Consider the following 21,254-nt stretch of genomic DNA (forward strand, 5'->3'; position numbering starts at 1 on the left):
CAGGCTCTGACGAGCCCATTCGAGCTCTCCCGACCTCATTTCCAGCCACCATTTGATGGTGAGAAATCGCCACTTGATGGCGAGGGAGAGAAAGGGAAATAAACGCTTCCGGTCAGCAAATGCTGGCTGGAAATGTGATCAAGAGAGCTGGGGTGGGCCCTCCGGCTATCAGGCCACGCCCCTGTTGCGTATGATATGGGCCATGCCCCCTTTGTGCACGGACATCGCATGCGTGGGCGATTGGGCCATGCCCCCTTTGCTTGCGGGCCACCAGCGGGAGGGACTTGGGCCACCCACTGGCTATGCCTCTGAGTGCACCTTATGAATCTAGCTGTTCATTGAGAACTGAGGCATCATGAGCCAAGAATGTATTTTGGGGGGGTGCAGAATGTGCAGGGTCAACTACAAGAGGAAGGAGGATAATTGGCAGTGCTCTATTCTGGCACTGTTTATGCCTCCCCCTGCAAATTGGTGACCTAGGCGAGCACCTACGTCTGCCTGGTGGAAGGGCCAGCCCTGCATATCGGAGTGTAAGTGATGAGGAATGTTGGCCTACCAGGCTTATTGTCGTCTGCAACTGAGCCAGGCTTTCATGGGTGCTCTGCCTTGCCAGACGCAGCTTGCTCAAGGCCAGCATGTAGGCGCGTTGGCGGAGCTGCGAGGAGAGATTGCTGATTCTCGTGATGCAGGATTGCACCTGCTGGTCCGTGGTGGTACCGGCCAACTCCTGAACAGCACGCTTCAGATTGCCTGTTCCGAGCAGGTGGGTGAGAAGAAGGGAAGGGGAGAACAACATGAACGGATTTCGAGAGACAGACACAGAACAGCCAACTTCCTGGGAAACTCTGCACCCCATGTTACAAAATGCAGTTGCTCCTTCCTTCCTTCCTTCTTCGCATATGTCTATTCCTTCCTTCTATCTATACATTCTTTTCTGTTCTTACTCTCTTCTTTCCTTCCTACTTCGCATATCTATTTTCCTTCCTTCCTTCCTTCCTCCCTCTATGATACTTAAATGATTTTAATGCTAATGTCTTTTAATGTTTAAATGATTTTAATTGTTTAATTGATTTAGTTTTGATTTTAACTGTTTATCGATTTTAATTGTTTTTTTTAATTTATTTATTTATATTTAATTGTTTTTATTTATTTATTTATTTATTTATTTATTTATTTATTTAGATAGATAGATAGATAGATAGATAACATGGGTCAAACAGACAAAAAATATCACCTGTGTTCTTTTCAAATATGCATTTATTTATTTTTGGAAGATGGGGAAAAATATTTTATAGTCCAGGGATTCTCAAAGTTGGGTCTCCAGATGTTGTTGGACTACAACTCCCATCATCCCCAGCCACAATGGTGGAAGGATATGGATGATAGGAGGTGTGTCCCAACAGCATTTGAGAATCCAACGTTTGAGAGCCCATGACATCGTGGAAGATAAGTATGAACACCTGGACCCTAACCAAAATCTACATACGCAACCCCTCCCTCCCTCGATAAATTTCTTAGCAGCTTTTCCAAACCATAACTCCAAGGACCCTTGAAGAAAGTCAAAGTGTGCAGAGTGTAAGGAAGAATGTCAGGTTTAAGTATATCAGTGGATCCTCTCAACCATCATTGAGGGATTTAGTTCTGGAAGTATTTAGATAACTCAGATAATCTGGCAAAGTGCTCCTGTTTGCTTTGGCTTTCTGGAAAGTTTGACTGCGGGACAGTCTGCCTCATGCAGTGATGAGCTCTCCCTTGCTGGAGGTTTTCAAACAGAGGCCACCTGTCAGGGATGTTGTAGCAGTTTCCTGCACTGAGCAGGGGGTTGGACTAGAAGACCTCCAAGGACCCTTTCCTCTCTAAAATTCAATTTATTATTTTATTTATTTAAAATATTTCTATACCGCCCAAATTTTGCATCTCTCAGTTATTCTATGACATGCTTTTGGCTACTTGAAGTTCATGGCCAATCATTTCACCATGAAAGGCACTAGGGATCTCGAATCAAGATTCTGTTACTCTATTCTCTAAGTACGATTCCACAGCGCTGGCACAGAGCGTGCAGACTTGTTCTCTTTTGCTCCTGCAGATCGAACCAGTGGTTTGAAAGGACAAGGATGCAGATTCAGACTAGACACTAGGATGCATTTCCTAACTGCAAGGCCTGTTTGATGGTGGAACCTTCTGCTTCGTGCAGTGGTGGGTTTCCCTGCATTGGAGAGTTTCAGACAGAGACTGGACGGCCATCTGCCAGGGATACTATAGGAGATTCCTGCACTGAGCCAGGGACTGAAGGCCTCCAGGGTCCCTTCCCGCTCTAATATTTGATGATTCTGCCAGTGGGAAATGCAGACCCAACATTTGCAATGCTGCAGAACCTTTCCCGCACTGTGCAGAACGAATCCCTCAGGCACAGACTGACTCCCTGGTCTATGCCTTGATGGTCAACCTAATAGGGCTGTGCATGGAACCAGCAAGGGCCAGTTCAACGGCGGGGTGTGTGTGCTTGCTGTAAGGGCGGGAGAGGGTGCACTTACCCCCCCCCCACACACCGCATTTTCCCTGCAGGCACTCAGTTATCTAAAAGTCCATTGGGGCGGCAGCTTACCTCCCTGTCGCCCCGTTTCCTACGTTGTCCGTGTTGGGAATTCTCTCTGGTAGGAGAAACCCTTTTTCATTATAGCAGAGTGCACAGAGGCACAACATAGCGGTATTTGGTTAGGCATGTGTGTATGCTGAGAGTAAAATAACTTGGAGCTAGTTCATAGTTTCAAATCAATATAAGGAATATTTATTAGAGAACTCCATTCTAGATAGGAAAGTGGAGAGATAGGATCTCTAATCTAGCTAGCTAGCTGGATGCAGATGGATTCTGCGTCTCTGCACACATGGTGCAGAGGAGAGGAGCCTGCATGTTGCAAGGTAGAAGGAAGAGAAGGAGAAGGGAAGAGGAAGTGGCAGGAAGGAAGGAAGGAAGTCCCTGAGATTAGCAATCTACATATCAAAGGGATAGTGTCAGAGTAGTAGAGAAGTGATGACCAATGTCTTGACCTCTCTAGCCCTCTGACTCACTAGTCTGTCCTTCTATGTCATTGAGACAAGAGACAGCGCAAAGTCCTTCACTTCCAACAGTCCGGATGCAGGCGCACCCACAATCTCTGGGTACAAACGGATAACGTAGCAAATGGGGCGGCAGGGAGGTACGCTGCCACGCCGATGGACTTTTAGATAACCGAGCGCTGGTGGGGGAAATGTGTTGGGGAGGGGTAAGTGCACCCTCCGCCGCCCTTACAGCAGCACCCCCTGCCATCGAACCGGCGGAACCGCTCGCCGTTCGAACCAGTTCGGAGGCCCATAAAGGGCCTCTGAATCGGTTCCTTGCATATTCCTACCACCTATCTCCCCCTAGGCCTCCGCACCAGCAAAAATGTTGGCTCAGTTCTGACCTGATCTGACCAGATTTTACAAAAACATGGGGGAGGCCAACACGGCTCCTCCAGCGCCACTGGAGTTGGATGGTATGGACCCCACTTTTTACCAGCGTTACCTTGGAACTCTCCAACCACCCCCACTGCCCTCCGGCTTCCCCACACCCTTTCCCTGCCCTCCGCCGCCGAGGTGACCTAAAGCAGCAATGGTGGCTCTTCCAACCATAAAGGTGAGGGTGGGGGAGGGCAGGAGTGGGGGTCGTTCCAACAGGCATGGAGCCAAGATACCTGAAGGACTGCCGTAGAGCTCTGCACAGCCCATGAGATCATAGAGAGAGGCTCTCCTACATATCCCACCATCTTCGGAAGGGCAACTGTTGGTGATGCCTAGTCGAGCCTTCTCAGTGGTGGCCCCAAATCTCTGGAACTCCCTGCCCTTTGATCCTAAGCTTGCCCCCACCCTGTTCACCTAACCTTATCTATTTCTTGGCAATTGCCTTGTTTTAATGACAGTCATCCTTCACGTTTTTACGATTTTCGAGACTGTTTCGCTCTGTTTCACTCTGTTTTTTTTTTTTAATAAATAATTGTATTATAAGCCGCCATGCATTCATTTATGAAGATTGATGGCATAGACATCCTTTTAGCAAGCAAACAAATAAATCTGCACCGGGAATTTAAATTGTATCGGTGGGAATAAACATAAATAAACAAATAAATTTAATTGGAGTCCCAAGATGCTCCCTCCTTTTGATTGTGGACTTGATTCTGATAGACCCAACCATCGGGTCCCACCTCCCTAATCCCACCTCCCACCTCCCTAATCGGCCATTGGACCCAACAATCCAAGCATCTCCGTACCGATCTCCTCCTCTGTTAGGGGCATGAATTGGTCCATCAGTTCCTCCGATCGATCGAGCAGTCTGTCCACTGTACGGACAAACAGCTGACATACTGTGCAGGTCAAAATGTGCGCTCCGGTGAATCCCATTTCTGGCTCCGAGGGGACCTCTTGCGGCTCTGGTTCAAAGATCTGCGGGATGGACACTCTGTTTTCCTGACTACTGATAGCTGCTACCAATTCGGTATCACTCAAGGCAGTTTCTTCCACTGTGGAATCACCTATGCTGGTTTCTCCCAGTACCTAGAAAGGGAAAAGACCGAGGTGATATGTTTAACCATTTGAGTCAAAAAGGTACCGCAGCAAATGTCCTTTCCAAAACATCAGCTTTTACATAGGCAGTGGCCTCATACTGAGTCAGACCCTTGGTCCATCGAGTGCAGGGTTGTCTACACCAGGGATTCTCAATGTTGGGTCCCCAGATGTTATTGGACTTCAAGTCCCATAATTCCCAACCAAAGGCCACTGGGGCTGGGGATTGTGGGAGCTGAAGTCCAATAACATCTGGGGACCCAACCTTGAGAATCCCTGGTCTACACTGATGGGCAGCTGTGCTCCAGGTGTTTTTTTAAGATAGAAAAGGGTCTTTCTCAGCCCTGCCTGGGACCTTCTGCATGCAAAACAGGGCCTCTACCACTGAGCTATAGATGTTCCTGACGAACATAGGAAGCTGCCTTCCATTGAGAGATCATTACATAAAGAACAAAAGATCCGTGCTGGATCAGGCCCCAGGCCCACCTAGGCCAGCTCCCTGTTGACTCTGGGAAGCCCACAAGTTGGAGATGAAGGCATGCCTCCTCTTCTGCTGCTGAGCCCCTGCAACTGGTATTCAGAGGCATCTTGCCTCTGAGCCGGGAGGCAGCCTATAGCCAGCTATCAAAACTAGTAGCCACTGACAGACCTGTCCTCCACAAATTTGTCTGAGCCCTTTTTAAAGCCATCCAAGCTTATGGCTGCCACCACATCCCACGGCAAAGAATTCCACGGGTTAATGATGCACAGGAGCGTAGGGAGGCTGGTGGCCGCCGCTGCAGCCCCCTGGCCTCGCCCCCCATGACTGACGTCAGGCGCTGGGGCTCGGATAGCCATGCCCCCATGTCTGACGTCAAGACGCGTGGGACGTGGTCTCCCTCCCAGACGGGGCTTCATGGCCCCGTTTGGAAGGGAAATTGGCCCACGCTATGTTGGGCAGCGTGGGCTGGAGCGACTCTTCCTGCCTTAAAGGCAGGGAGAGCCGTTCCGGCCGTGCTGCCAAGGCAGTGTGGGACAATCTCTCTCCGAAACGGGGCCACATGGCCCCATTTGGGAGGGAGATCGATCGGCCCTGCTGCTTTGGCAGCGAGACCAGGAGCGGCTCTCCCTGCCTTTAAGGCAGGGGAAGTCACTCTGGCTGTGCTGGCAATGCATGTGCCAATGCACCTGGCCCCTTCTGGGACTGAAATAACACCCCCATGTCTGATGTCAGACGCAGGGGGCGTGTCTTCAGCCATGCTCGCGGCCCCTGATTAGTGGCGGCCTGGGTTCTTTGAACCCGTTTGCCCAACGGTGGCTCTGCCCCTGATTATGCACTGTGTGAAAAAGTCCTTCCTTTTATCATTCCTAAATTTCCTGGCAACCAGTTTCATGGGATGACTCATGAGTCCAGTGTTGAGGGAGAGGAAGAAAAACTTTCCGCTCTGCTCTCCACTCTCTCCGTACCATACATAATGTTATAAACCTCAATCATATCTCCCTTCAGTCACCTTTTTTCTAAACTAAGAAACCCCAGGCTTGGCAGTCCTTGGTCCATCTAGCTCAGTATTGCCTGCCCAGGCTGGCAGCAGCTCTCCAAGGTTTCAGGCAGAAGTCTTTTGCATCCCTACCTGGAGATGCTGCCAGGGATTGAACCTGGGACCTTCTGCATGCCAGGTGTGCCAGCTTATATCTTCTCGTAAACATACAAAGCTGCCTCCTACTGAGTCAGACCCTTGCTCTCTTTAGCTCAGAACTGTCTACACTGACTGGCAGAGGCTCTTCAATGCTTCAGGCATGAGTCTTTGACAGCTAAGAATGAAGCCTGGGACCTTCAGGATGCAAAGCAAATGCTCTACCATGGAGCTCCAGTCCTCCCCTATATCACACTCCTTTCCTCCTCCACACTGCCACCTAATGGTGCAGCGGGGAAATGACTTGACTAGCAAGCCAGAGGTTGCTGGTTCGAATCCCCGCTGGTATGTTTCCCAGACTATGGGAAACACCTATATCAGGCAGTAGCGATATAGGAAGATGCTGAAAGGCATCATCTCATACTGCATGGGAGATGGCAATGGTAAACTCCTCCTGTATTCTGCCAAAGATAACCACAGGGCTCTGGGGTCACCAGGAGTCCACATCGACTCGATGGCACACTTTTACTTACCTCCTCCACAAGTGGGAGAAAAGTTCCAAGACTTTTTTTTTTTTAATTTAAACAGTCTGGGTTTGCATAGGAGAAGAACACATAAAATCAGCTTAGATTTCCCAGGGTCATCATTTTATAACAGCATCAGTACCCATATTTACCCGAATAGAAGACGACTCTGAATTTAAGACGACTTCCTTAAAAAGGTTATACTGTATTTACTTGAAAGGAAGATTACTCTGAATTTAAGACAAACCCCTGATTTCTAACATCCTAAAACTTGGAAAAAACCTAGTCTTGGATTCAGGTAATTATAGTAATTTACCATCAACCCAAAAAAGGTGTGTGCGTGTGTGTGGTGGGGAGTGGAAGTGTGGGGAGAAGGATGGTCATTTACAGGGTTTTTTGTCAACCACTTTGTTCTCCCAGGATTGAAAACAGGGCACAGGTTTGTCAATTAATTAACTGATTCATTGACTGATTAAACAACCAGGCATTTAGGTTCCTTCCTTGCAAGGAAAGTGGAAGCGTCTGCAACTTTTTTGTTAGGGGAAAAGGCAGCTAAGGGGACATATATGGCTGAGGCTTGAAATGTTCCAGCTAAGAAGACAGCAGTTTTAGGGTTCAAGTGATATCTGTCTAGATAAGATAAAGTGTGCTGTCAAGTCGATTTAGACTCCTGGTGACTGCAGAGCCCTGTAGTTTTCTTTGGTAGAATACAGGAAGGTTTTACCATTGCCTCCTCCCACGCAGTATGAGATGATGCCTTTCAGTATTTTCCTATATCACTGCTGCCCAATAATAGTACCAGTGGGGATTTGGACTGGCAACCTTCTGCTTGTTAGTCAAGCATTTCCCCGCTGGGCCACCACCCAAATATCCCATGAGTTTTTCACAGCAGAAAAGAAACTCACATTCTCTTCTCTAGGAGTTATCAACGTGTGGCACTCCAGATGTTGCTGAGCTACAACTCCCATCATCCTCAGTGACAATAAATTGTAGCTGGGGATGATGAGAGTTGTAGTTCACCAACATCTGGAGCATTACAGGTTGGAGACCCCTACTGAATCAGGCCCAAGGCCTTTCTAGTTCAATGTCCTGTTTCCCACAGTGGCCCACCTGATGCTCCATAAGCAGGAGAGGAAGGCATGCCTTCTCTCCTGCAGCTGCTCCCCTGCAACTGGTATTCAACTGAGGATGGCTGTTGCATGAGGTCATCGTGACCAACAGCCGGTGACAGACCCATCCTCCACAAGTTTGTCTACTCCTCTTTTCAAGGCAAACTAAGTTTGCAGGCATTCCCACATCCTGTGGCACTGAGTCCCACAGATTAATGAGGCACCGCATGAAGAAGTGCTTTATTTTTGTGCATCCTAATTCTCCTGCCAGTCAGTTTGCTCGGATGATTCCTGGTTCAAGCACTGTGAGAGAGGGAGAGAAGCGCGCGATCCACTTTCTCCATGCCATGACTAATTTGTTAAGCCTCTACCATGTCCCTTCCCCGCTCAGCCTCCTTTTTTGTAAACGAAAAAGCCACACATGCTGTAGGCTTTGCTTTCCTCGCAAGGTGCTCCATGCCCCCTGCCCTTTGTGGCTTCCATCCAACATTTCACAGATTAAACACACGGAGGCTCTTGTGTATTCTCAACACCTCCAAGCATCACTGCCCCCCATGAAACATGGCTGAAGACTCTTCTCCTGCAGAAGGCTGTATTAATTTCATCTGCATGTGCCTCGCCTGCACCTTTATTTATTTATTTATTTGATTATTTGATTATTTATTTATTTATTATGTTTATATCCTGCTCTTCCTCCGAGGAAGAAACCCGGAGCAGTGTTACGTTTATCGTTACAACAACCCTGTGAGGTAGGTTAGGCTGAGAGATAAGTGAGTGCCCGAGGGTCACTGAATGAGTTTCAAGGCTGCACTGCCATTTGAACTGGGTCTCCCTGGTTCGAGTCCAACCACTACACTGGCTCCAAATTCATATTCTGGGTCAGAGAAGTACTGGAGTGAGTCCTGATTCACAATGCAGCTGAGCGCGGTGAGCTGGACAGATCTGTATTTTGAGTAACTACAGTCGCAGATTCCTGCACTAAGCAGGGGGGCTGGACTAGAAGACCTCCCGGGTCCCTTCCATCTGGGTTACGATACGGTTCTGGTCACCGTATCTTAAGGAGGACATTGTAGAACTGGAGAAGGTGCAGAAGAGGGCAACCAAGATGATCAGGGGCCTGGAGCACCTTCCTTATGAGGCAAGGCTACAACACCTGGGTTGTTTTTTTTGTTTAGAAAAGAGGCAACATGAAAGAGGTGTAAAAAATTATGCATGGGGTAGAGAGAGTGGAGAGAAATTCTTCTCCCTCTCACAACACTAGAAGCAGGAGTTATCCCACGAAACTGAAGCTTGGGAAATTTAGGACCGACAAAAGGAAGTCTTTTTCCACACAGCACATATTTAATCTATGGAATTCTCTGCCATGGGATGTGGTGATGGCCACTAGCTTGGATGTCTTTAAAAAGGGCGTAGGCAAATTCATGGAGGACAGGTCCATAAATGGCTACTAGTCTGGTGGCTATAGGCCACCTCCAGTCTCAGAGGCAAGATGCCTCTGAATGCTAGTTGGGGGTTATTCTTACATTTATTTATTCATTTAACTTTTAAAAAAAAAAATGTTTAACATATTTCATGGCTTCATGCTGCGGGGTAAATGTTAAGCGAAGCCACTTCGAATTACAGCTGCGGCATTGAGAGAAGCAGCCCCTCCCCTCTGCTCTTGGGTTTTGTTTTGGTGCAGGTTCACATGGCATGCCTCCGTGTTTTCCTTCTAGCCAATGGGGGGGGTAGATTTCTAAAGAGCTATATCTGCATTTCTAAAGACTGTATCCCTCTTATCATGTTAATGATTCTATCTCAGTGCCTCTCCCTCTTTGCTCTGGGCGTTTTCAGAAAAACTCCCTTAAAACCAGCATTTTAAAAACCTGGAAATACATCAAGATATGCTAGAATTCGGAAGACAAAGCCGGATTTGTGTGTGGCATGCTTCCAAGGATCTCGAATGGACTTCGGGGTACGTTTGGCTCTTCCGGAGGAGATTCAGGGTAACAGCCCTGTCTGTAAAGCCTCTTGCCGGGGAGCAACAGCAAGAGAGCAAGCATGACTTGTCCCCATTGCTAAGCAGGGTCTGCCCTGGTTGCATATGAAAGGGAGATTAGAAGTGTGAACACTGTAAGATATTCCCCTCAGGGGATGGAGCCGCTCTGGAGAAGCGTCTAGGTTCCTAGTTCCCTCCCTGGCTTCTCCAAGATAGGGCTGAGAGAGATTCCTGCCTGCAACCTGGGAGAAGCTGCTGCCAGTCTGTGAAGACAATACTGAGCTAGATAGACCAAGGTTCTGACTCAGTATATGGCAGCTTCCTATGTTCCTATGTTGAGAGAGGGCACGCCTTCACATCTTGCCTGGGGGCTTCTCGGGGGCATCTGGTGGGCCACTGTGTGAAACAGGATGCTGGACTAGATAGGCTTCCTTGGGCCTGATCCAGCAGGGCTGCTCTTATGTCCTTATGTTAACTCTAAAAAGTTATGATCCTATGCTCCCTAGAGAAGCAGGGGTGCCAAAAGGATTTTCTGGGTCTTGGTACACTGTATGCAGATTGCCCCACACCCCTCCCCACAATTTAATGGCAAGAACTGAAGCTTGGCAGGGGTCCCAATCTGTTATTACAGGCAACAGTTTTTCTGCCCAGTCGCTCTGCTATTTCTTCTCCCCCTCCATTCACACATACACATACAAATAGTGGAAGAAGCCCAGAGGCAGCCCGATGCTATGCCGTGTGCACACAAGGGTAAAGCCTCTTAGTTTCAATGGGATTACTCCCATGGATGTACGCATAGGCTTGCAGCCCTTCCTCCTTTTCACGCTGCCCCCTCGGAGGCCCTCTGCTGGCTTTGGGGTCTAGTACAATAGGGTAGGTTCTCCTGTGCCTGCCTTTTGATAGCCCTGCAGAGAAAAATGTTGGCAAATTAATCTGCAATTCATCAGTGCATGGAAATGAATTTATTATGGGCGCAGACCAGCAATGATTAGATATACCCCCCAAAACATAAAAAACCAATACTGATGAAGAAAACACCGCCAAAAAAAAAAAAAAAGAAAAGAAAGAAATTCAATATGAATTAAAGCAGACTAGAATAGTTGTGACGTCACCTTAAATGGCGCAGCGGGGAAATGCTTGACTAACAAGCAGAAGGTTGCCGGTTCGAATTCCTGCTGGTACTATATCGGGGAGCAGTGATAAAGGAAGATGCTGAAAGGCATCATTTCATACTGTGTGGGAGAGGGCAATGGTAAACCTCTCCTGTATTCTGCCAAATAAAACCACAGGGCTCTGTAGGCACCAGGAGACGACACTGACTTGACGGCACACTTTACTTTTAGAACAGTTGTGCTGCTTTAAAGTGCTGTGAGTACTAGGACCGGGGAGACTGAGTTCAAATCCCCATTCAGCCATGATACTAGCTGGGTGACTCTGAGCCAGTCACTTCTCTCTCAGCCTAACCTACTTCACAGGGTTGTTGTGAGGAGAAACTTAAGTATGTAGTGCACCGCTCTGGGCTCCTTGGAGGAAGAGCAGGATATAAAATGTTAAATAAATAAATAAAATACTGGTGATGTAATATGCATACTCTGTAATATGCATATGGATATAAAAATGCAACAACAACAATAATAAAAGGTCCTTGGGAAGGACTAGATGTCTGGATAAAACAAACCAGTCAATAATAACAGACAACTGTGTTAATAAAAAATAAAACAGTTGCCAAAAAACAACTTGCTCAGGCATTAAAAGATATAAATGCTGCACTTGCAGAAATAACAACCAAGAATTTACAAGAAACAAACCAACTAATGTACAGTGCAGCAACAATAACAACACAAGAGCTCGGATATAAGATCAATGGACCTGTAAAAAAAGAAAGCAGTACATCACCTAAATGGAAGATTATATTAGAAAATAAAATCGCCAGGCTCAGATCAGATGCTAGTAAATTGAAAGATATGAAAGACAAGAAGCTGAAGAATGAAAACACCAAACAGTATCTGATCCAAAAATACCACCTAGATTCAAGGAAAATTAGAGAAGTCCTGGAAATAAAAAAGCAGCAAATAACAGCAGTGTCAAAGAAGATTAGCAGATACGAAGCCAGAATTACACAACACAGGCAGAATCTCCAATTCCAGTTGAATCAGAGACGTTTCTACTAAAGCATAGAAGGAGAAACTGCAAGAAACATAGAAACGCCAAATAAAGAAGAAACAGTGCAATTCTGGGGGAAATTTTGGGACAATCCAATAGATTATAATAAAAAAGCAGGCTGGATGAAAGAGGCTGAAAAATGTAACCAACAAATGCAAGATCTAATAATAACACCAGAATTAATAAGTGAAAGAGCAAAGAAAATTAAAAATTGGACTGCACCAGGCGACGATGAACTGCATGGCTTTTGGCTTAAACACCTAACAAGCCTTCATAAACAACTATCAAAAGAGTTCAATCATATTTTGCAAGGCAGTGATATTGAACAATGGCTAACAACTGGGAAAACTCATCTCCTAATGAAAGACCCAGCAAAAGGTGCAGTTCCAAGTAATTATAGACCGATAACCTGCCTGCCAAACATGTTCAAATTATTAACTGGAATAATAGCAGATGAAGTAATGCAACACTTATTAACTAACAAACAGCTTCCAGTTGAACAGAAAGGAAATTGCCCGAACACCAGAGGCACAAAAGACCAGCTGCTGATTGACAAAATGATTTTAGAAAATTGCAAGAGAAGAAAAACCAATCTAAGTGTTGCATGGATTGACTACAAGAAAGCCTTCGATTCATTGCCTCACACATGGATACTCAAATGTTTAGAAACAACTGGTGTCAGCAAAAACATTCAGATATTTATTTTAAAAAAGCAACGAGCATGTGGAGTACACAGTTAACAATCAATGGCGAGACACTTGGTCAGGTTAGCATTAGAAAAGGCATTTTCCAAGGGGACTCACTATTCCCTCTGTTGTTTGTAATCGCCATGACCCCACTTTCACAAATACTAAACTTGTGTTTGTTAACACTTGCCTGACTGTGTAAATAAATAATAATAATAATAATACCCCCCAGTGAAGCACTACCTTGAGGTGGTTGTGGGGATTGCGTGCCCTGAGGAAGGTGAGAGCTATGTTTAGAAACAACTGGTGTCAGCAAAAACATTCAGATATTTATTAAAAAAGCAATGAGCATGTGGAGTACACAGTTAACAATCAATGGTGAATAACCTTGGACAGGTTAGCATTAGAAGGGCGAGATAAAACTCCTCAGTGTGGCCTGGCTTTTTTTGGTTTGTTTTTCCAAAACTGGGTTAATACGTGTATAACTCATATTGTGATAAAAAGGACAGCATACTGAGAGGTCCATCTCCGTATGCTGCTGGCTCATCTGGCGGTGATTTGGGAGCCGGCCTTCTCTGTAGTCGCTCCAAGGCTGTGGAATGCACTCCCTATAGACATTTGTGGTTTAACATCTTTGCCAGCCTTCAAAAGAGCCCTTAAGACACATTTTTTCCAGCCAGGCTTTTTAAATTTATTTTATTATTATTTTATATATTTTATATCCCGCTCTTCCTCCAAGGAGCTCAGACCAGTGTGCTACATACTTAGGTTTCTCCTCACAACAACCCTGTGAAGTAGGTTAGGCTGGGAGAAGTGACTGGCCCAGAGTCACCCAGCAAGTCTCATGGCTGCATGGGGATTTGAACCCTTCCAGAAAGGCTCAGGGTGGTTTTTAGTAATCTCTGAATGTTTTACATTTTCAAATTGCTGTTTTTAACAGTTTGTTTTATTTTGTTTTTCTTGTGCTTATTTTTGGGAACTGCCTAGAGCCTTTGGAATCAGGTGGTATATAAACTGAATAAATAAAAATAAACAAAAAACCCCAACAAAACATGACCCACAGTCTCCACACATCCCCCACACAGGGGCAGATACGATCTTCATAAGGAGTACCCCAAAGAGGGAGGGTTTTGAGTGGTATATAAATGTTAAACAAACAAACATATCTGCCTTGCAAGAGAGCAGGTGGGGGGAAACTGGATCGTGCCAGAGCGAATATTCTTCAGGATTTGGGGGCCAACAATTTAGACAGATCCACCACTGGATTAAATCCAAACCTTAAGTTCCCATCATAAAGATATTTAGGAGCCAAACTCCGGTGCCTCTGTAGTGCTGTTTTATATGCAGCTTGGCTGTATCGTATCCACATGAGAACACCACGTTGGGCATAAAACCAAGAAGCAGCAACTTTTCATTTGGGGCCCTCTTCCAGGACAAACCAGCGCCTCGTGAAGGGAGCAGATTCCTATCTTGAGCCAAAGCAGAACTTCAGGGGCGCAACTTGCAATTCATCTGTGCATTGAGAGCTGCGCAAATTGGGGGAGGGGAGCCGGGCTCGCAGTAGTGGGCATGGGTTGTCCCCCTTGCTAAGCAGGATCCAGCTTGGTTTGCATTTGGATGGGCAACTACATGTGAGCACTGACTGCTGCCGGAGATTCCCCTTAGGGCAGGGGTGGGCAAACCTGGCCCTCTAGTTCTTTTTGAACTACAACTCCCAGCATCCTCAGCCACAATTGTGCGGTCGTAGTTCAACAACAGCTGGAAGTCCCAAGGTTGCCCAACCCTGCCCTAAGGGGGTTGGGGCCACAGCTCAGTGATAGAACATCAGCAGGTTCGCTCCCCAGGGAGGTCTGGGAGAGACTCCTGCCTGAAACCTTGGAGAACCACTGCCAGTCAGTGTAGCCAATTCTCAGCTAGACGGACCAAGGGTCTAACTAACTGGGGAGGGCCATAGCTCAGTGGAAGAGTGTTCGCTTTGCATGCAGAAGGGCCCCAGGTTCAATCCCTGGCAGCATCTCTAGGAAGGGCAGGGAAAGACCCTTGCTCAAAATCCCGGAAAGCAGCTGCCAGCCAGTGCAGAGCATGGGTTCCCAACTGGTGGCACTCCAGATCTTGCGGAACTACAACTCCCATCATCCCCAGCCACAATCATTTAGAGCTGGGGGGTGATGGGAGCTGTTGTTCATCAACATCTGGAGTACCACCAATTGGGAATCGCTGGGGTGGACAGGACTGAGTAGAGGGACCAAAGGTCTGACTCTGTATAAGGGGTGCTTCCTATGCTCCTATGTTCCTCGGTACCCGGAAGCCAGGTGACGTCTCTTCCATTAAGAGCTCCCAGCTGAAATGCAGAAACTAAGAAGGCGAGACCTTCCCCACTGCTTACCTCTCGGCCAAGAAAAGCATCCTCTGATGAATTGCTGCATGCCAGGCTGGCGTTAGAGGCACAGAAGTAGGGCCAGGGAAAAGAAAGTGGGCTGTCTCTACATCCCAGAGAAGTATCTTGCGAGGATTCGCTTTCTACCCTTTCCAAAGAAGGCACCCTAAAGACAGATTTGTAGAATCCAAATACCTTCTCGACCGCATCCTCCACTTCTTCCAGCTCGCTCTGAACTGGGCTGGTGCCAAAAAAAATGGCTTTGGAGGGACGTGCCATTGTCTCCCTGGACGGGGGAGGGGCCACCAAGGATTCTTTTTGGGAGGAGGCCACACTATCCCTTTCCCCAAGGACCAGGTCTTCTTCGGCCTCATCTGATAGCATCCTTACGTTCAAACTGGTTTGCCATTCCTCATTCAGATCTTCCCCTGCATTACATTAATAAGCCAGTTGATTCGTTAAAAAAATTAATTAGTTAACCATCTTGCAACATATATATAGCCTGCAGTCTTATAGTTAAATCATGTTACTGAAAAGGCATCGATGTGAATATGATTTAGAGTTACTATTTATTTATTTATTTTGGACACTGCCCCAAACTTTCATCTCTGGGTGGTTAACAATAGCTTAAAACAAGTTAAAAACATATACAAAAAACTTAAAAACAATCTAACAATTCAAAAATAAACCAGAGATTAAAACCCCCGAATTTTTTAGGAAGCTGAGAAAGCTTTGGCGAAAAGATGGGTTTTCAGGTGTCTTTTGAAAATTGCCTGAGATGAGGAGGATCGTATCTCACCAGGGAGCACATTCCACAATCTCTTTGATATGCGCCAACAATTTGCACTTAACTATAAGATCCCAGATCTTACCAAAGCAAGATCGAATAGATCAGTTGATCAACACTAATACTCTGTGATTACTTAGGGCATGACAGTCCCGATTTCAACGAGGGATGTGCACAAAACTGGTTTGCCCAGTTTGGTTTGAATCCAAACCAGATTTGAACCAGACCCGGCATGTTCGGTTTTGCCCCACCGCAAATGGGCCCCTTAGTTTGTTTCAAATTTGAACTGGTTTGAGCACAATTTGTGGGTGCTGGGTGCCATTAAATTTTGTTTTTAAAAGGTTTGACTTACCTCCGCCAAGGACTTCAGCAGCTTCGGGGGTGTTTCTGCAGCCATAAAGCGGAGGGGGGGGTGTCTCCGGCAATTCCCTCTCTCCCACCAGTCTTCCCCGAGTCTCCATGGGCCGGTTCGGCCCATTTGGGGGCTGTTTCAGTTCTGTTTCTGTGTGCGGTGGCCATGTTTTGGGCTGCCACGCACACTCATGGGCCATTTGTGTGACTGGGTCAGAAGCAGCCCATGGAGACTTGTGGGGAGGCCAGAGGGGGATGGAGAGCCATCAGAGCCCCTCCCCCTGCTGCTTCAATAGCACCCCCAAGGCTGTTGAAGCCCTCACCGGCGGTAAGCCGAACTTTTAAAAACAATATTTAACGGCACCTGGCACCCCTGAACTGGTCCCAAACCGGCCCAAGGGGTTCGGCTCAACCTCGAGCCGAACCAGGCCTGGTTCGAGGTCGAGCCCTTGAACCGTGCCGGTTCGAGCCGGATTGTATATCCCTAATTTCAACTTCTGGACAAGCCCTGCTGAGGTGAATGGTGGATTCTGTCTGTGGGGGTGGAACCGTAGCTAAATGATTGAGCATCTGCTTTGCATGCAGAAGGCCCCTGGTTTAGTCCCTGGCATCTCCAGGTAGAACTGGAAAGATCCCTGTCTGAAACCCTGTATAGTTGCTGCCAGTCAGTGTTGACAGTACTGAATTATATGGATCTGGACTCAGTAGAAAGCAGCTTCAGATTCTCATTGGAAGCATCTGTAGCTCAGCAGTGGAGCACCTGGTTTCCATATAGACGGTTCCATGTTCAATCCCTGCTGGTATCTCTAGGCAGGACTGGGAAAGACTCTTTTCTGAAATGCTGGAGAGCGGCTTCCAGTCAGTGCAGATAATACTGAACTAGATGAGCCAAGGGTCTGGCTCAGTCTAAGGCATCTTCCTGTATCGATAATAGAGCCTCCAGGTTCAGAAGCAGTCTACCACTAATATCAACAGACAGCAAGGAGGGCTTCCTGCCCTGCTTGTGGGATTCCTGAAAGCACCTGGTTGGCCACTGCTGGGAACAGGTTGTTGGACTATTGTGTGCATATGCTATCCTATCTTAAAGAGAAGGGACTCACAACAGGCAGCTCTCCTTTTTACTCACTAGTTAGGTCGTCATCTTTCGCTTTCATCACATCATAAGAGAAGGAAACCTTTTTCTTTTCCGTCACACTCTCCACCGAGGAGCTGTCAAACTAGCCAACAGAATTGATAGAGGCATTAGGACCTGTCTACACTGCAGTTTTCAAACTGGTTTCAAGACATGTCACTCAACACAACTCCTAACCAGAGAATTATAGCCACATGCTGCATGTGAAGCAAACACACACATGTAAACAGATAGTAGTGCTATTACCCATACAAAGACCAACAATAACACCACAAAGAAACAACGGGTAATAGGGCTGTGCATTGGGTCAGGTCTGACAGGCAAAACTGTCGGAATTCCCATCAGATCTGACCCGACACTGCCGACTCGACAGATGGGAGGGGCAGTGTCAGTCCCTATTAACAGTCTCAGGACTGGATCGGATCGGAATCAGGCATTTTGGGCCATGCACAGGTAGCATCCAAACGATGTTGGTCATGGCTAAGTCCCTTTGAATTCAATGGGGCTCAAATTCATCATGGCCAGCGTTCCTTGTAACAGGGATTCCCAGATGTTGTTGAATACAACTCCCATCTTCCCTGGCCAAAGGCAGTGCAGCTGTTACAGGGAACAGTGGTCATAACTAACTGGTCTCATGGATATGGAGGTCAGTGGTGCTTAGTCCTGGCTTACTCTGGATGCTAAAGGAATATAGAAGATGAGGAACAACCATAATCTCGTTCTAGCTTAATTTATATTTATATTTATATTTATGTATTTATCTATTAAGAGATTTAATATACTGCCCAATCCACAGACTCAGGGCGGTGTACAAACAAGAGCAGCACCTGAGATTTAAGGGGTGGGGGAATCAAAGGGCAAACGCCTGGAGGAAAAGAAATGTCTTCTGTAGGTTTTAAAGGCTGAAAGGGAGGAGGCAGAACGAATCTGGGTGGGGGGAAGAGAATTCCAAAGTGAAGTGGCAGCAACAGAGAAAGCCAGGGGCGTAGCCATCATTGTGCGAACGGGTTCAAAGAATCCAGGCCGCCAATGAAAAAAGGCCACTGAGCCCCGTGGCTCGGGCTCCATAGGAGCCCAGAGTGAACTCCCCCCTCCCATGACCGGGCTGCCGAGAGCCCGGGTGAACTGTCCGCTAGTTATTTCAGGCATTGCAGACTGCCCAATAGAATGTTTTTCCCTTCTTCTCCCCTCTCTGGAGGAAGGGAAAGGGGAAAACGTCTTATCAGGCAGCCAATGCTGCCTGAGATGATGAGGCGAGAGCTCACTTGGGCTCTCAGGAGCCCAGGCCACGAACCCTTTGCATGTGACGTCACACGCAAAGGGGCATGGTCTGGGCTGCTGAGAGCTTGAGCGAGCCCTCCCCTCGTCGTTTCAGGCAGCGTTTGTTGCCTGATAGGATGTTTCCCCCTTTCTCTCCCTCCAGAGAGGGGAGAGGAAGGGAAAAATGCTTTATCAGGCAGTGGTCGCTGCCTGAAATAACTGCAGGAGAGTTTGCCCGGGCTCTCGGTGGCCCGGGCATGGGAGGGGGGAGTTCGCTCTGGGCTCCTCTGGAGCCCAAGCCACACCTCCGTGTGCGTGACATCATGCGCACGGGCATATGTGGAGGGAGTCACCGAGCGGGACTGGACCCAGGCTGCCGCTCAGCTGGCTCTGTGCCTGGAGAAAGCCCTTCCGCAGGCCCTAGAACTATGTACCTTTCTGAGTCCGGGGACCAAAAGAAGGGCAACCTGAGAAGATCTCACAGGATGGGACAGGACTGGCCGGGAGAGGTAAGGTATACCTCTCAGGTTATGTAGGTATGTATGTAGGTATATGCAGGTAAGGTATATATATGTATACATATACAGGTGAAACTCGGAAAATTAGAATATTGTGCAAAAGTCCATTAATTTCAGTAATGCAAATTAAAAGGTGAAACTGATATATGAGACAGACGCATTACATGCAAAGCGAGATAAGTCAAGCCTTAATTTGTTATAATTGTGATGATCATGGCGTACAGCTCATGAAAACCCCAAATCCACAATCTCAGAAAATTAGAATATTACATGGAACCAAGAAGACAAGGATTGAAGAACAGAACAATATCGGACCTCTGAAAAGTATACAGTGTACTGTGCTTGATTGGCCAGCAAACTCGCCTGACCTGACCCCATAGAGAATCTATGGGGCATTGCCAAGAGAAGGATGAGAGACATGAGACCAAACAATGCAGAATTGCTGAAGGCCGCTAATGAAGCATCCTGGTCTTCCATAATACCTCATCAGTGCCACAGGATGATAGCATCCATGCCACGCCGCATTGAGGCAGTAATTGCAGCAAAAGGGGCCCAAACCAAGTACTGAATACATATGCATGCTTATACTTTTCAGAGGTCCGATATTGTTCTATACTTCAATCCTTGTCTTCTTGGTTCCATGTAATATTCTAATTTTCTGAGATTGTGGATTTGGGGTTTTCATGAGCTGTACGCTGTGATCATCACAATTATAACAAATTAAGGCTTGACTTATCTCGCTTTGCATGTAATGCGTCTGTCTCATATATCAGTTTCACCTTTTAATTTGTATTACTGAAATTAATGGACTTTTGCACGATATTCTAATTTTCCGAGTTTCACCTGTACATATACATATACATACATTCATACGTATAGTTTAATAAAAGCTGACATTACTTGATAGACGCACCTAAAATTTAACAAGGACTTTTATTTAATTTATTTATTCAGTTTATTTATTCATTCAATTTATTTATTCATTCCATTTTTATTCTGTTTTAAAAAATAGTAGCATAGAAGAAGACCTCAGACATATGCTGGTTAATTCATTGATTCTTGCTTCATATAATCTTGTGGTTTCTGGCGAATTCAATATGTAGCAAGGAATGACAAGGACTTGAATTCACCAGGAACCACAGGGTTCTATGATTCAGTCAGCATATGCCTGAGGACTTTTCATGAAACAAGAATCAATGAATTCACCCAAATGTGTTTGAGGACTTATATACTACGATTTTTTAAAAGTCCATGTTAATTTTTAACTATTTATCAAGCTATTTATCAAGCACCATCAACTTTTAGTATTTAAACAAACAAACAAACAAATATAAACACACACACAAGTTTACTCTCGATGCTAACCCATGTTTCTATCAGATCCTAATCAAGGTTATATGGAAGGGTTGTGTTGGGATATTCCCCACCCGCCACAGATCAGCCCAACAACCCTCATTTTTAACTCACACCCGTGCCAGCTTGCTTCCTTGTGAAAATGGATGTCCTTGATCGAATGCTACGAATACTACTTTTTTAAAATTAAATTTTTATTAATTTTAACAATAATCTTAACATTAACATTCACAACAAATAAACAAAAATGGACTTCCCGCTCACACCTCCTCGTGAATCGTCAGCTGCAGAATTAACCCTTGCTAAAATACGAATACTACTTTAACAAATAACCTTAAATGGCTCAGCCTTTACTTGACACCCTAGCCGCTTGCCCAGAGACTACCAAACTGGGGTTCTCAAATGTGGTTGGACCTCAACTCAGAGCATCTTCAGCCACAGCGGCCATTGTGGCTGGGGATCATGGGAGTTGTAGTCCAACAGCTCCTGGGGGCCCAAGCCCAGTAACCCCTGCACTATCACACCATTCACTGAGATTCGCTTAATGAGCACAGTACTGGAAGAACCCTTTCCCCCCAGGCAGATACAGCAGACTCTTTTTCGCTTTCTAAACAGGGCCTGGAGAAAAGAGCCAGCGTGGTGTAGTGGTTAGAGTGCTGGACTAGGACTGGGGAGACCCGAGTTCAAATCCCCATTCAGCCATGATACTTGCTGGGTGACTCTGGGCCAGTCACTTCTCTCTCAGCCTCACCTACTTCACAGGGTTGTTGTGAAAGAGAAACTCAAGTATGTAGTACACCACTCTGGGCTCCTTGGAGGAAGAGC

General features: G+C 46.5%; 1 protein-coding gene across 3 annotated transcripts in view; it reads right to left on the minus strand.

The window, feature by feature from the left end:
• LOC128341883 (titin-like) overlaps positions 1–21,254 on the minus strand; it is a 42,275-nt gene that overhangs the window by 13,203 nt on the left and 7,818 nt on the right. For 2 of the 3 annotated variants that reach the window (XM_053288524.1, XM_053288521.1), the window contains exons 3-6: positions 17,293–17,383; positions 15,038–15,456; positions 4,287–4,569; positions 557–750 (exon numbers count right to left, since the gene is read on the minus strand). In XM_053288524.1, the coding sequence (XP_053144499.1) occupies positions 557–750; positions 4,287–4,569; positions 15,038–15,456; positions 17,293–17,383 (987 nt within the window). The remainder of the gene's footprint in view (positions 1–556; positions 751–4,286; positions 4,570–15,037; positions 15,457–17,292; positions 17,384–21,254) is intronic. The other variant, XM_053288522.1, reaches the window with a different exon arrangement.

Source organism: Hemicordylus capensis, chromosome 2 (genome assembly GCF_027244095.1).
Source record: "Hemicordylus capensis ecotype Gifberg chromosome 2, rHemCap1.1.pri, whole genome shotgun sequence".
Taxonomy (NCBI): Eukaryota; Metazoa; Chordata; class Lepidosauria; order Squamata; family Cordylidae; genus Hemicordylus; species Hemicordylus capensis.